Below are 14014 nucleotides of genomic sequence, written 5' to 3' on the forward strand. Positions count from 1 at the left end.
CAAAGTGAGGCGGGTACGAGAACTGATTCGACTCATTCGACTGGCTCACAGGAGCGGCAAGGTACACGCGGCCGTTCGCCCCAGCTCCAAGCAGCTTGGAGATCACCACCTCTCGCCCCAGTATGCACCGCTCACGCAGCCTCTCCATCCGACACTTCCCCACACACTCTATATATGTATAGATATGTATATGCTTCTGTGTATGTGCCCTTGCGTCCCGTGGCGACAAATACTCCCTCTTCTACGTGTTTGCTCTTCTTCAGATAAGTCAATAAGCACGCCTAAAGTGTGTGGCAAAAACTAACGAAGAAACTGGCAACGACGGGAGAGGACGGTCCGTGCAGGCAAAGACTCACGGGAAAAAGGTAGCAGCAATGGAAAAAAAAGAAGAGCGATAAAGAAAAGGGAAAAAAGACACTGTCGCGGCGACCGCAGATATCATGTCACGAGAACAGCCTCAGCAAGGCAGCCGCGTGTTCGCCCAGCAGGCGGCCGCGGCGCTGCATCGGCAGCAGAAAGTCGCTGACAATGCAACTCGCGTAATCCAGCGTGCACTCCACCCCAATCCGCCAACGCTGCAGTCGCTCCTCCAGCAGCAAACGCCGCATAGCATGTGTTGCTTGCACAGTGACGCTGCACGGAGCGGGAAGTCTTCCGCTCATCTGCTGCAGCCTATCAATCGCGCAAAGAAGTGGCTCCACTACGACCAACAGAGCGTTCAAAAGACCACGCAGCAGCAATACCCACTCCGTCGGAGCGTCCCCCACGCAACAGGACGAACCTCCACCATTAGGTGGCTCCTCCCCTCGCTCACGCCCCCGTAGGGCCTGCCAACGCCGGAACAACAGGCTTTTTTCTTCTATTTCAGCAATTTCATTGTGGTGCATGAGGTACTGTTTCTGCAGTAGTCTTAACGTCCTTTCTGAACCCTCTGTTATTTGTTGCCGCAGTCTCTCATTTGTATTTATAACCTCCTCTACTCTTAGATGCATCGCTCGCACGTCGGACCGTCTTAATTTATTGCAATTCCACTGTTGAAGATAACTCCGCTTGACGTGGTTGATTTCCTCATAAAGTGACGCAAGATGCGATTCCGTAACGGATCCGGTGAGTTCGCATTTGGTTTGAAAGGACTGGAACTCCTGTTGTGTGATGCTAATCTTCTCCTCCAGCGACGCCCTTTCACTCCGTAATGTCTCCAAATCGGAAGAAAGACTCCCTGTCTCTTCCCGTAACTTTTGCACGACGGAACGTAAGAGATGAGTCTTCTGTTGAAGTTCTTTGAGACGTGCTCTCTTGTCGTACAGTAGTCTCACAGAATACTGCAGTTTTTTCATAACATCCGTGTGAACAGTTGCGCCGTGCGACGATCCCAAGTTGGATGCCTTCTTATGGCCCCTTACTTGTGCGGCGAAGGCAACGGCGCGGCGCTGCTCAAAGGTTTCGCTTGTGTCATTTGGAACAATCGCGGGCTGTACGGTTGTCACCTCACCTGTAATCCGATTGGAGTAAAAAATACGCCCTGTTCTGGCGGACGGCATCGCCACCCATTTCTCGCGAAGTTGTGCCTCCAGCTGAACCGCACTCGCCTCATTAAGTGTCGCCTCCCACCGCAGTTGAAGTGGTAGAGCGTCATCATGACCATCGCCCGGTGTGGCACAAAAAATGCGCATGAGCGAGTTGCAAAGATAAACAAGAGATTTACACGACGAATTGAGTGTATTTGCATGTAAAAGGTCCGCATCGCCCAATGAAACAGGAATCACACGCCCCAAAGACAACGTTGTTGCCTGCACCGCACATGTTAATTCCTGCAAGTTAATTGGCTGGATGCCACGCTCGTGCATGTAGCGCTGAACGTCCGGCATAACAAGCAGCTCCATGTGCGTTGCTAAAAGGAAAATTGGCAATCGCCGCAGGTGGAGAAACATTGGCCACCACACTTCCCATAGGTGCAAAAACGACAAGGGATGCGCCGGGGAAAAGAGAAGCAGCAGGATATCAACCCCAGTAACAAGCGTCTGTGGTGGTGATGTCAGAAGCTCAAATGTGATGTGCAGTAGCGCCGTTTCATTTTCCTTCAATCCCTCATCATTTACATCCCGGCATATATGCCTCAGTGATAGTTTGTGCACATCCTCGCAGAGTTCCAGTACACCCACACGACGCCAGCATGCACGAAGGTGCTGCAACAAAGCCTCCGGCGAAGTGAGAGGGTCTCCAGCAATCACACACACAATCGGACGATGGTGTTTAGCCATTCACGGAGAAAAAAAGAGTGCACACAACAGTTGAAGGAAAGAAGTAAATTTCGGCCCAGACCTGCATGCGCCTCCAAACACCGCAGCCTCAACAGAAGCCAAAATAAATAACGAAGCGAAATAAATAAATATGTATTCGCCTGGACCGCTCGCCGGACCCTCAACTTGTCTAAAGAAACCAAGCAAGACGGGAGAAAAGGGCAAACGGAGGGGCAGTGGGTTTGCAATCCACTCAGTGCTTGCTCCAACCACATACATTACATTTATATACATATTCGGACTGCCACTCTCGTGGCACGCTGCACGTTGTTGGGGTTAGAAACACCATGGCTTGCGAAGTGGCAGACTTCGGGGTCCTCCAGCCACAAGACACCGCCGTGTGGTGGGAAATCAAAAAAAAAGAGGGTTGCTGGGATAGCGAGGAATGAACAAAAAATCAAAATAAATAACTTCTTCACATCGATGTCGGCCCATTGATTGCGTCCATCGCGGTCATCCGATAAGTCATAATAATCATAAAAGGAAAAAAAAAGAAAAAAGAGGAAAAAAATCGTAAAGAAATATATTCGTCCCATCAAGACATTTTATTCATTTAAATATCCCGCATTCCCCATGTAAATCCTCGTTTTTTATTTTTATTTTATTTTATTTTTTTTTTTTTTCCTACAAACCCCTCTTTTTTCCTCTTCCCCCCCCCCCCACTCCACAAGAAATAAAAATACTCCCGACAGAAGGGGGGGAAAAAAAAAAAAAAAAAAAAAACATTTCTCAAATAACACGTATTTGCACACGGGGGAAAGGGAACAGGACGCAGACAAGGATGTATCCGGCACCACAGAAAAGAAGAAGAAAAGAAAAAAACCCAAAGAAAACAACAACAACGCCAATAGGCTCAAAATTCATCCAAAGCAAGGCAAAATAAATAAATAAATAAATAAATAACTACGTTTTAGCGGTGGGCGTCAGTGCCCAACTCATATAAAACCGCTTTATTCCTTCCCGTCGTGTGGTTGCCGTTGAATTCTCGGTAATATTCCCTTCTTTTCCCCTCTCTTATTTTGTGTGTGCGTATTAATTTTCTATGAGTATTCCGTTTGATTTGTTCACCATCCGCCCTCCTTCCCTCAAAGAGCAAAAGAAAAAAAAAAAAAAAAAAGAAAAAACCGGCATGAAGGACGTTCAACAGCGTCCCACCCAGCTGAATGCATTGCCGCAAAAATAATAACAATAATAATAATTCCCTCACTTCAATTCCTCGTCAGTTGTGTAATAAATTTGTCCTCCCGGTGGATCAACCTCTCCGTGTAAGATTCAAAGAAATGACTTTCTCTCATCACACCCCCTCGGATCCATCCTGCACAAATAGATGTCTTGCAGTGACACTGAAAGGGTGGCATTGTGTCATCCATGAAAAGGCGACAATCCATCGTGAGTTCTTCACCCTTCGCGATATCACGTAAAGCATGAACATTAAGTGAGCGATTCGGACAAAACCCCATATTTGGATCACAGGAATGATTCACCGCACGCCAATCCGACGATTCAAGATCCCACAGGGCATAGTAATGACCCTCCGCACCCACGGGCCAGGCATCATGGAGAAATTCATTGTACTCCACCTCGCTCCAATTTGCCTTTACGTACGGTTTAGTGCATAAACGTACCAACCGGCCCTCGCCCTCAAAAATAATGCTGCCTGCGGGTATATCCCTTGTGGCACAAATGTAATACTCCCGTACCGGATCATAGGCACATCGAAAGAGCGGCTGCTTGCACTTATGTATTCGAATGGCTTCACTTATTTGGAGTTTTGCAAATTCCTTTTGTTTAAACTCCGGCGTAAGACGCAAGATCCAATCCGCCGAGCCCTCTTGTCCATATGGATACATGATGCCACAGTTAGGATTGATTTCAAGAAAAACAACCGTGTTCTTTTCACGATCAATACGAACATCCACGCGGCCGTACCCCACACCCCCCATCATGTGAAGAAATGCGGTTCTCGCAATGTGAATTATATCCGGCAACGCGGGATCGTCCTCAGAGACAAGACGCCAGATCATTCCCTCATATGTTTCCCATTTAAGATGGAAGTGTTTGAAGTCCTCACCTTCCGGAAATTGCACCATAACTGGTGGAAACACACGAATTCCACCAGGTTGTGAGGCGTCAGCGCACACCAACACGGTCGCCTCATCGCCGGAAATAAACTCCTCCACAAGAGCACTCTGGTACTGATCAATAAAGCGAGCCACCCGTTCCTTCAACGCATCCATGTCATACACCTTGCAAGACTTGTCCATCCCCACGCTGCTGTAGCCAGAGATGTGCTTAACAATCAACGGGAAATGCAGGGCGGCGCACAACTCCCGCACATTATCACCGGCCTCCAAAACGGCATATGGGGCTGTTTTTACAGCGCAGTAGTGTGCCATTCGCTTCATTTCCGGTTTAGACAACTCATAGTATTTGGAGATAGCCCCGGTGAACGGAACTTTAAAGCTCTCAAGTGCCTGCACCACTTCCACACCGGCCTTATCCTCATCAATGGCCCCATCGCACTGGTTGTAAAAGACATCAAAGGCCCCAGACTTCACTAACTGACGTATTTGACGGTATGCAGTCGCCTTCTTCACAAATTCAAGAGTAAAAACAAATTCCTTCGAATCCTCCTCCGTAAAGTAATGCTGCGGTGTCTGTACAATTTCGCCCTCATATTCCTTCAGTTCACTATCCGATCCTTCGTAGGAACAGACCAGTACGCAGACACGAATGGGCAAAAAAGACATTATAAACCTTTATCTCTCTTTTTTTCTTCTTCTTCTTTTTTTGTTGGTTTGTCCTGTTTTTGTTTTTGTTTTTGTTTTTCCTTTTTCACCCGCCTCGCTCCGTCACGTGTCACTAACTGTATAAATGTCTCTATAAGTATATATATATATACTTATCTATATTTTTCTATTTGTATGTACGTAACACTCTGTCTGTCTGTCTGTCTGTCTGTCCCTCTTTGTGTGTCTCTTTGTCTGTGTGTGTGTGTGTGTGTGGTAACACAGAGAGAAGCGTGCACACCGTTCTTTACTAGGAAGGACTAAAGAAATGACATTAGGGAAAAAAAAAAAAAAAAAGGTAACCCACAAAAAGCAACCAAAAACAACACACACACACACGCACACACACACAAAAGAAAACAAAAAAAAAGAAAGAGATGTTCGCATCATTCTTCTCTTTCCAGTCTTCACTACGAGCCTTTCACTTTTTGGTCGCATGCCGCAACGGCGGTGTCTGCAACTTCTGCAATATGCATCCGCCCTGCCTCTGGCAAAGAAGCATCGCCTTGAAACGGCGGCACGTTGCGTGTAAATACAACGTTGCCTGAGCAAATGGGCAAAACGACGTTGCGCAGCAGCCACGCTACCATCATGACAAATACAACAATCGGGATGACGTACTCGCGCAGCAGAAACACCACCGTCGCCTCGCCTGGAATGCTTGCAGGGGCCATTGCAGCCACACAAAAAGCACAAATACTCAAAGTAATGGAAAAACTAACCGGAGTCTGTGCGCCTCTCTCTCTCTTTCTCTGGTGTATTTGTGTATTTGCCTCCACCCCACCCCCTAGCCCACAAGCCGCCTGCGCATGCAAACAGACAAACAGACAAAAAGGGAGAAACATACATTTATAAATATAAAACTAAATAAATAAATTTAAATATATTTATGTATTTGTCCTGAGAGGGGAACACCATTTTTTAATTTCTCTCTCTCCCTCTCTTTCCCCCCCTTTCCCTTCCCCTCACCAATAGAAAAGAGAAAAAATAACCCATGCAAACCCCCCACCCCCACCCCCCCCCCCCAAAAAAAAAAGAATAATAATAAAAGAGATAGGTATATATATATATATATGATTGTCCCTGTTTATTGCCATATTTCCTTCTACGTTCTTATCTTCGCCCCTTTTTTTTCATTTTTCCTTTTTTTTCCCCTTTTATTTTATTTTGTTTGTTTGTTCGCTTCACTCCTCGTCAAAGATGACGTGGAATTGAACGCTGCTGTTTTTCACCGCCCTTGGCTTCAGATAAACCTCACGAATTTTTGGATTCTTCTCCAGCGCCTCATGCGCACATTTAATCACCCACGCTCGCAGCGGCATGCCCTCCTCCTCCGGCGTGTCGTTCACCTTCCCCATTTGGTTGAGAAGCAACTCATCCTCGGCGTACCCCTCCGCGGCAATGCGCTTAAGCGGAAAGTGAATCTCAACGTCAACAGCAGGCATTCCTGTGTGTGTGTGTGTAAGTATGTATGTATGCAGCCGTGTCAAATTGAACCGTCAATTCACTCCCCGCTAGTCTCTCCCTTTCTTCCTCTCTCTTTCAATCTATCTACCTTCTCCCTTAAAGTTGCAATAGTGCTCAACTGAAATGTATGCGTGATAAACCCTACAATAAATAAACTTGCAGATAACAATCTGCAGGAGGGAGGAAGGTTGGGGTTGACGTTAAAAGGGAGGGAAGGGAAAAGAAAAAAAAAAAAAAGAAAAAAAAAAGAAAAGGCAATGACGTCAACAACAACTCAACAAAAGTCCAATTCAATACACACATATATACATACACACACACACATGCCGTCAAGTAAAGAGACTGACCGCACTGCGCACATCCTGACGGAACGCAAGCGGCAGTAACCGGTAATAAAATATTAAAGGAAGGGGCTGGATAAATTCAACGTTTAAAAGTTTATGGAAACCGGTTTGCCGTACAAAAGAAAGTACTTCTTCAAAAATCAAAGGGCTCATTACAAATGAGAGTAAAATTCTTTCCGATGCCTCCTTCTTGTACTACCACACCAAAGCCTCAAGGCCACTGCGGATCTTTGCTGCTTTACGATTGCCTTTACGCTGCGAAAGCGTCGCATACCGCAGGGTGGCATGCCCCGCTAGAAGTGCATTCTCCACATGCACCTCCGTAAGAGACAATGCCATGGCTGTTTGCGACACGAGGTGGCGCCCAATCAACTCAGCTGAAGCCTGAGAAAAATGTCGCATTGCCGCAAGCGCATGCAACTTCCGCTGACTACTACTAGCGGCACACGTTGCCTGTACCACAAGCAACTCGGCGTACAAATGATGTGGGAACGTGTCGTCCGACCCATACACGGCCCTCGTCACGGCAAGCGCTCGCTCTGTCAATACCACAGCAGCATCGCGGCCAGCCTCTTGTGTATCCTCGTCTACTAGAAATGACTCACCGTCTTCCTCCATCACCCTGCAAGACCGGACAAGTGCCTCTACCAGCATCATCTTCGCCTGGCGCAAGGGAATCGGTAGATAAGGCACCTGCTTGGGTTTTCTTCGACCGACAGCTTGTTCATAAATTGAGATTGCTTCCTCCCAGTTGGATGTCATCTGCAACGCATAAATGGAGGTGTCATCTAGCCATTCCACCTCCGCAGAAAGGCTGCCAAAGACATCCACCAGCTGCTTCCTTAGCTTCGTAAGTAAACGCTTTCCGTGTGGACACTCCATGGCAGAAATCAAGTGACAGCATCGAAATACAGTTTGTAGTTCTGTTTTTCGTGCCAGGGGTTGCTGTGGCCAGGGGTTTGCATCGTACATATCAAGTAACTTTGTGGCTAGCACCCACCGCTGCTCTCTTGTCTTCACGTGGTTACTTGAAAGAAGCTGCAACGAAGCCACGGCGGCTTGACGCTCAAGGCCTTTTCCATCCCTCACCAATTCCTCCACTAGCGGTCCTACAATGGGTGAGGTGCGAACGACATGACGAAGAGACTGAAGAAAAATTAAAAGTGCCTCGGAGTGGAGAGAGCGCAGCGTGTATGTCTCCTTAAAGATGGTCCACAAAGCCTCACCGTGTGCCGCGTGACCAGCCGTGTGGCACCCCGCAATGGCAAAAACATACGTCTCAGCGGTGGGCACAAGAAAACGAAGAGAAACATCACTATTGGAAGTATCAAGGTTGGCAATAAATGAAATTGCCTCGGACCAACGACCCGAGGCGGTAAGAGTTTTGACGACACTCTCCGCATATGCGCAGCCCTCTTCACCGGTAACAAGCAACCGGGGCGTGTCTTGCACAATTTGAGAAATCTTGAGGGCCTTTTCCCACACCCATCGTCGATGATAAGAACTAAGAGACGTGTGTACACGATGAAAATTATCCGCACTTCGCCACAACGCATCTAATGCGTGCGTATGCGTTGTTAGTGTAGTGTCATAGCCCGACACCAGAGCCCTTTGATACAATTCCAACGCTCGCATCCAGGGACGTGAGCCACCAAGTCCACTCTTGTAGCCTGTCATAAGACCCATAAGACGATCTGTCATCTCCATTGGAGGTGGAATATCTTTTTGCAATTCCTCAGCAAAGTTAAACAAATGCAAAGCCGTTGACCATGTAATGTCAAGGTGCATCAGATCTGCCAGTGAGGAAGCTAAGACCATTACGCCACACTTCCGCATTTGGTATTCCACTCTTGCCACAATTTCATTGTCAGCGCCCTCTTGTGAAAAACCCAAAAGTTTGTTGTACGATGAGCCACGTTCTGCCCACCGCTCCGTCATTCGACATGTGTAATTCACAAAGGTCGAACGCTCCTCCTCGGAGAGACTCTGCCACCGATCGCCTTCATACCCCACAGCATCCATCAATGCCCTCTGAAACCCAGCTTGGCCCACTCGTTGCTCCACATGATGTTGTAGCAGCGTGGCTGAAAGCGTCTTAAACGTCGCCGCTGTGGGCCCCTCCCCATCCGCCTGCAGCAACACCTGAAAGGCTTTTAGTGCCTCCGCCTTCCCGGTAGAGTGTTCAATGGCGTGTCGCACCTGCCGCGTGAGCCGAGTCTCGGGGGCACCACGGGCCAGCGCCCGGCGGAGAGAGTAATTGGCATGAATGATCCCATCGTCACGCTCCCCCATAATTGAGGGAAAAAATGTGGTCGCCGTCGTGCTGGTGGGGTGAATTGCATCCCCAGTCGCAGCATTCTCCCGCGCAGCGTCACGACTATGAGCCACGCTCCTGCCACCGTCTCCAGCCGCCGCCGCCGTCGCTGCTGTTTTAACAGCCGATGAGATCACGCCCGCTGGCAATCGTTGCCCAAAACAAACCTGCGCCCGGCGACGAAGAGCTCGACTAAATTTCTCTACCGGGCGCCTGCCCATGGCGCATTACTTGTGGGAGTTAAGTCCATTTGGACCAAAACATTTTTTTTTTTTCATTTAAAAAAAGAATAAAAATAAAAAAAAAATAATAAAACAAACGCACACAAACACACACCCACGCGGACGTAAAGCAGAAAGAAAAAGTACATAGAATCGGCATCATGGCAAGATCCGCCGCTCCTTCACGGGTTACTTACCCACACACTGAAGAACCCAGGGGAGCGCACGGGTCCCACACACACACACAACCGCGCCATGAACACCAAAAAGAAAAACAAAAACAAAAAACACATTCACATGCTGCCACAATGAATAAGATATATATATATATATAACGGCATGGAGATGTGTGTACATCGCCTTCTCATTATTCCCATTGCAATTAATGGCGTTCCTTCACAACATTCCATTCGCAGAAGAGAAAAAACAGATAAATCGAATACGCCATTTCACTCGCATTTTATCGCATGCGTTTGTGCATGTGTGGTGCGTTCCTCCTCCCCCTCCCCTCTGCACTCACACTGGAATCAATATGCCGCTCTCATTGGTGTTTCCGGCCTTCCCGCTCCAAAGCACTCAAAAACTTTGGTAAACCATGAGGATGTAAAACTGCTAATTTGGCAAACTGTATGCTCATCACCTCTTCATTTTCAAATATAAACAAGCCTTCGCGGCTGTTAATATGCAGCTGCGGTCAATCAATAAAAAAAAAAAAAAATGAAGAAAAAAAAAAAGGAGGGGGGTGACTGCACGATTCACCATCACCCCGCGTCCACTTCAATTTCAGCACCCCCGTTTATTTTTAAAGCGCCGCCACCACAAGAACACACACACAAAAAAAAGGCGTCTCTGCCTGTTTATATCCAAAACACTTGTAAAAGTCACGGCGTTCTTGTCACTAGTCCTCAACAAATAACAGACGGCTCCTGATTGCGGACGCATTTGTTTTTTTTTTTTGTTGTTGTTTTGTTTTGTTTTTTCTTTTCCCCTCCTCCGCCCACTACCGGAAGCAGTAAACACGACGGTAATCCAAAGAAACAAAAAGAAATAATAATAATAATAATAATAAATGCAGGGAGCCGCCGTACAGCAGTGCAGCAATTCAATGCCACTCCTCAATCTTAGGAGCATTCTACAATCCTCATGTATTCACTGCATTATTTGTTGTTGTTGTTGTTTTTCCTGTAAAACCTCACACGGTGTTTTCTTCCCTCTGTAAGTGGATTTATTTATTTATTTTTAAATGTTCCTCTCTCTCCTTTCCTCCACCCCCTTTTTTTTTTTCTCTGTTGTACTCGTTGCAATCCCGTACACGTCGATCACCGCCCCCCTATTCTACTCCTCCGAGGAACTAGAAGAGAACTCTTCTTCATCGTCCGAGTCACTGTCGTCGGAACGACGGCGTTTCTTTGCTTTCTTCGACTGTTTCGGGGCCGATTTGCGAGTGCTGGTTTTCTTTGCCACGGCCGCCGGCTTGCGTGCCGTTTTTTTCGCCGCCGCCTTCGTCGTCTTTGTTGTCAAAGCGATGCTGCCTGTGTTTTTATTCTTCAAGCACATCTCCACGTGTTGTCGGTGCCGCGCGGTGATTGTTCGATTGCAGATTGGGCATGTTTCATTCACAATGCAAGTCCCAACAAGACTATGGAAATCGTCCGATGTGCCCTCGTCTGTAATTCGTCGTCGTGCCGCCCTTTCTTCACGCTCATGGGCCTTTTCTCTTTCTGTCCGCTCGCGCCACTCCTCAAGCCTCACCTGATCAATAAGGTATTGGTTCACCGGATAGTATGGGAACCCAAAAGTCTTGTGGCATCCACTGCACTCCATGACGGTATCGTACATGGTAGCGTCATAGTGGAAGCTGTGTTGGCAGTGTGGGCAGGCATGCAACGCCGTGGCACAGCCAAATCGGCAAAGACACGTCTCGCAGTGCACTTTTTTGCCGCACGGCCCCATGAAAAGTGTGTAGTGCTGCTTAGAGTCGGGCATCCAGGGTGTTCGGCACTGTGGGCAGCTAACTGTCGTGTCGCGGTAAATGCCGCCAGTGCGTTTGGTGCCTATAAGCGTGCGGCTCGTAGACACGATGGGTTCTGCGTCCCCAAAATCGAGATCCATATCTTCTTCATCGTGATCGGCGCTCTCATCCTCCTTCTCCTCCTCCTCCTCCTCCTCCTCGTCCTCGTCCTCGTCCTCCAGTTCTTCCTCGTCGTCGTAGTCAATAAAGTCGTCGCCTTGGACTTTAGAAGCGCGTCTTTGTTTTTTCTTCTGCTTTTTTGTCGCGGCTCGCTTCGGCTTCACGTCGGAGGCGCCAGTCGACGGCAGCACCGCCGCCGTGCCTTTCGAGGCAGTTATTTGCTTCACGCGCTGTGTTCCTTCCAGCTGCAGTTGTGGCTGCTCCTTCTTGACGGACTTCTTTTTCCTCTCCTCCTTCGCGTGGAGGGCAAGAAGCTTCTTGCGGTACTTCGGGTCCGCCACCAGCTCGAAGGCGCGCACCAACTTCTGGAACGCCTCCGTCGACCTCTCGAAGCGGCCCTTCAGTTTGTCGGGGTGCACCATCCCGGCGAGGCGCATGTAATTTCGTCGTGCCTCCGCAATGGGCGTCTCGGCAGTGACGGGCGGCAGCCCGGGCGCGAGGGACAACACCTGCAGCACCGCCCCGTCATCGCACTCAAGTATGGACTGCGCCAGCACCGCCGTGTCCATCACTCACGTCGTCGTCGCTGCTCCCTCTCGCGTGCCGGCACAATCGCCTTCGCAAAAACGTCCACTTCCTCCCAACGGCATTGGCAACAGCAGGAAGTGGTGAAACGCAAAAAAGAAAATAAATAAATAAATAAATAAAAGCAAAAAAAAGAAAAAAACGCATGAGCGGTAAAAGTGAGAAGGCACACAACACACAAATGTAAAAAAAAATAATAATAAATAAAGAAACAACAACAATCACCCACGACCACCTGAAGCAGCGTGAGCTCAATCTTCATGGTCATGAATGACCGCAATTCGGAGACTCTGCAGAACAAACCGGTAAACATGCATGGATGATGAGCACACAAGCCTTTTGTAACAAATAAATGTCTGCAATTTACTTACTTTCTTATCATTGCATACTTCTCGACATTGTTGCTTCCTTTCTTGTTGTCCCGGCCAATCCCAAACCACAAATGCGTGTTCGATCCAAAACGACCATTACGTTTATTCACCATTGGCACGTCCTCGTCCCCTGAAGGGTCCCAATGACGATCGGATGGCACAACGTATACCCACTCGTTGCCCTCCAACTGCTCTGTGATGAGAAGCTCCTGCTTACGTTTCTTAACAATCTCCGTGATGAGTGATGCCTTATTAACAATAAACGGGTGGTTTCGTACGTCCTCTGGCGTCGCTCGTTCATTCGTGCTGGTCTTGAGCAGCCACTCCACAAGTGACTTGGCACTATCGGATATATTAGTCCAGCAGGGTCCCACACAGCGAATACCCCCTCGCACTTCTCTGTAGAGATCTAAAAAACGTCTGCCCCGCAAAGGCCGCACACCCGAGAGAAGCATGTACGCTACAACACCTAAACTAAACATATCCGCACGGTGCATGGTGGCGCCTGAGGCCTCAAAAAGTTGTAAATGATCCACCACTGCCAGAATATTCTCCGGCGACGCAAACCCATACGTACCACATGGCACAAACAACTGACACTTCTCGTTTTTAATGTACTCTGCAAGACCAAAATCAATGATCATCACCTTACTAAAATCACGGGAAAAAATAATATTGTCGTGTTTAATGTCCCGGTGAACAATGTGCTTGACGCGGTAAAGGTAATCCAGACCCTCCGCTATTTGCGCCACAACACTGGCGGTAAAAACCTCTAAATCGCAGTGACGAGTCCTCACAAACTCCCATACTTGCTTCAGTGCACCCCCATCACCAGCCTCCATCACAATAACGAGACACAGCGGGGTCTGAAACACCTCTAGAAGGCGTGCCACATTCGGGTGGTCAATCTCCTTCAAAATCTCAAGCTCGGTCGTAATTTTTCGCCAGGCTGTGATTGTTACGGTTGAACTTTTCGTAATAACTTTGAGTGCAACGCGTGGATTTTCAAACCGACTGCGATCCTCACACTTGTACACGGTACCGGTGACCCCCTTTCCAATGCGTGCGCCTTCAAAAAAGGAGGGAAATCTCTCATGTATGCATTCATAATATTCGTAGCCGCTAACATGAAATTCCGAAAGAGCCGTGTGGCACGACTGCAGGAACGCATTGAGGGAAGTGCTGTCAAGGAAAGAAAAGATAAATTCCGCTATGGCCCCGTCCCGCCGACCCGACAGGGGATCGTAAATGCTACGGAAAATAAACGGCAAACGACATGCGTTGCAGCGACGCAACAATTCCCCATGGTAGAGTGCAGTGAGTGGGGCGCAATCGCTGCAAAAAATTCTGCCACACCAGCGGCAGTGGTGTTTGCTAAAAAGCATTGAGAACTTCTTGCGGCACAGCCTATTCTCGCATGCGTCGGTTGAGTTGTCGTCACGCCACGTTGCGCCGGGGATGACTAGTTCACGCATATGGCGCATAATCGCCG

The 14014-nt window shown here is 48.2% G+C and overlaps 7 protein-coding genes across 7 annotated transcripts, besides 37 other annotated features; all 7 read right to left on the minus strand.

Moving 5' to 3' along the window:
• Tc00.1047053510347.5 (protein kinase, putative) lies at positions 1–148 on the minus strand (the record flags this gene model as incomplete). Its single annotated transcript, XM_802672.1, has 1 exon — positions 1–148. A coding segment is annotated over one exon (148 nt), but the record flags the coding sequence as incomplete, so codon positions are not given.
• Positions 1–4211: a sequence feature (heterozygous, non-Esmeraldo-like haplotype).
• Positions 444–2261, minus strand: Tc00.1047053510347.10 (uncharacterized protein; the record flags this gene model as incomplete). The annotated part of the gene is made up of 1 exon (XM_802666.1): positions 444–2261. One exon carries the CDS (start codon positions 2259–2261, stop codon positions 444–446), a length of 1818 nt encoding a protein of 605 aa, XP_807759.1.
• Positions 2592–2700: a mobile genetic element.
• Positions 2780–2822: a sequence feature (A-rich).
• Positions 2887–2923: a microsatellite.
• Positions 3002–3023: a microsatellite.
• Positions 3178–3203: a microsatellite.
• Positions 3395–3424: a microsatellite.
• Positions 3509–5050, minus strand: Tc00.1047053510347.20 (hypothetical protein, conserved; the record flags this gene model as incomplete). Its single annotated transcript, XM_802667.1, has 1 exon — positions 3509–5050. One exon carries the CDS (start codon positions 5048–5050, stop codon positions 3509–3511), a length of 1542 nt encoding a protein of 513 aa, XP_807760.1.
• Positions 4212–4391: a sequence feature (haploid, Esmeraldo-like haplotype).
• Positions 4392–4611: a sequence feature (heterozygous, Esmeraldo-like haplotype).
• Positions 4612–5260: a sequence feature (areas merged during assembly that could not be assigned to a particular haplotype. This can correspond to areas where the two haplotypes were merged or to regions with more than two copies in the genome that were merged during assembly.).
• Positions 5071–5129: a sequence feature (T-rich).
• Positions 5168–5233: a microsatellite.
• Positions 5238–5263: a microsatellite.
• Positions 5261–8887: a sequence feature (heterozygous, non-Esmeraldo-like haplotype).
• Positions 5270–5305: a microsatellite.
• Positions 5370–5414: a sequence feature (A-rich).
• Positions 5415–5441: a microsatellite.
• Positions 5442–5467: a sequence feature (A-rich).
• Positions 5937–5980: a sequence feature (AT_rich).
• Positions 6017–6056: a repeat region.
• Positions 6216–6269: a sequence feature (T-rich).
• Positions 6274–6534, minus strand: Tc00.1047053510347.29 (hypothetical protein, conserved; the record flags this gene model as incomplete). The annotated part of the gene is made up of 1 exon (XM_802671.1): positions 6274–6534. The coding sequence occupies one exon, from the start codon at positions 6532–6534 to the stop codon at positions 6274–6276; it is 261 nt and encodes an 86-aa protein (XP_807764.1).
• Positions 6775–6809: a microsatellite.
• Positions 6850–6880: a microsatellite.
• On the minus strand, positions 7096–9435 carry Tc00.1047053510347.40 (hypothetical protein, conserved; the record flags this gene model as incomplete). The annotated part of the gene is made up of 1 exon (XM_802668.1): positions 7096–9435. One exon carries the CDS (start codon positions 9433–9435, stop codon positions 7096–7098), a length of 2340 nt encoding a protein of 779 aa, XP_807761.1.
• Positions 8888–9190: a sequence feature (areas merged during assembly that could not be assigned to a particular haplotype. This can correspond to areas where the two haplotypes were merged or to regions with more than two copies in the genome that were merged during assembly.).
• Positions 9191–9862: a sequence feature (heterozygous, non-Esmeraldo-like haplotype).
• Positions 9495–9533: a sequence feature (A-rich).
• Positions 9699–9722: a microsatellite.
• Positions 9863–10609: a sequence feature (haploid, Esmeraldo-like haplotype).
• Positions 10139–10169: a microsatellite.
• Positions 10377–10413: a microsatellite.
• Positions 10482–10504: a microsatellite.
• Positions 10610–10736: a sequence feature (areas merged during assembly that could not be assigned to a particular haplotype. This can correspond to areas where the two haplotypes were merged or to regions with more than two copies in the genome that were merged during assembly.).
• Positions 10659–10680: a sequence feature (AT_rich).
• Positions 10737–14014: a sequence feature (heterozygous, non-Esmeraldo-like haplotype).
• Positions 10771–12135, minus strand: Tc00.1047053510347.50 (hypothetical protein, conserved; the record flags this gene model as incomplete). Its single annotated transcript, XM_802669.1, has 1 exon — positions 10771–12135. The coding sequence occupies one exon, from the start codon at positions 12133–12135 to the stop codon at positions 10771–10773; it is 1365 nt and encodes a 454-aa protein (XP_807762.1).
• Positions 11572–11626: a microsatellite.
• Positions 12252–12274: a microsatellite.
• Positions 12336–12359: a sequence feature (AT_rich).
• On the minus strand, positions 12519–14006 carry Tc00.1047053510347.60 (protein kinase, putative; the record flags this gene model as incomplete). The annotated part of the gene is made up of 1 exon (XM_802670.1): positions 12519–14006. One exon carries the CDS (start codon positions 14004–14006, stop codon positions 12519–12521), a length of 1488 nt encoding a protein of 495 aa, XP_807763.1.

Source organism: Trypanosoma cruzi, genomic scaffold, assembly GCF_000209065.1.
Source record: "Trypanosoma cruzi strain CL Brener 1047053516717 genomic scaffold, whole genome shotgun sequence".
Lineage (NCBI taxonomy): Eukaryota > Euglenozoa > Kinetoplastea > Trypanosomatida > Trypanosomatidae > Trypanosoma > Trypanosoma cruzi.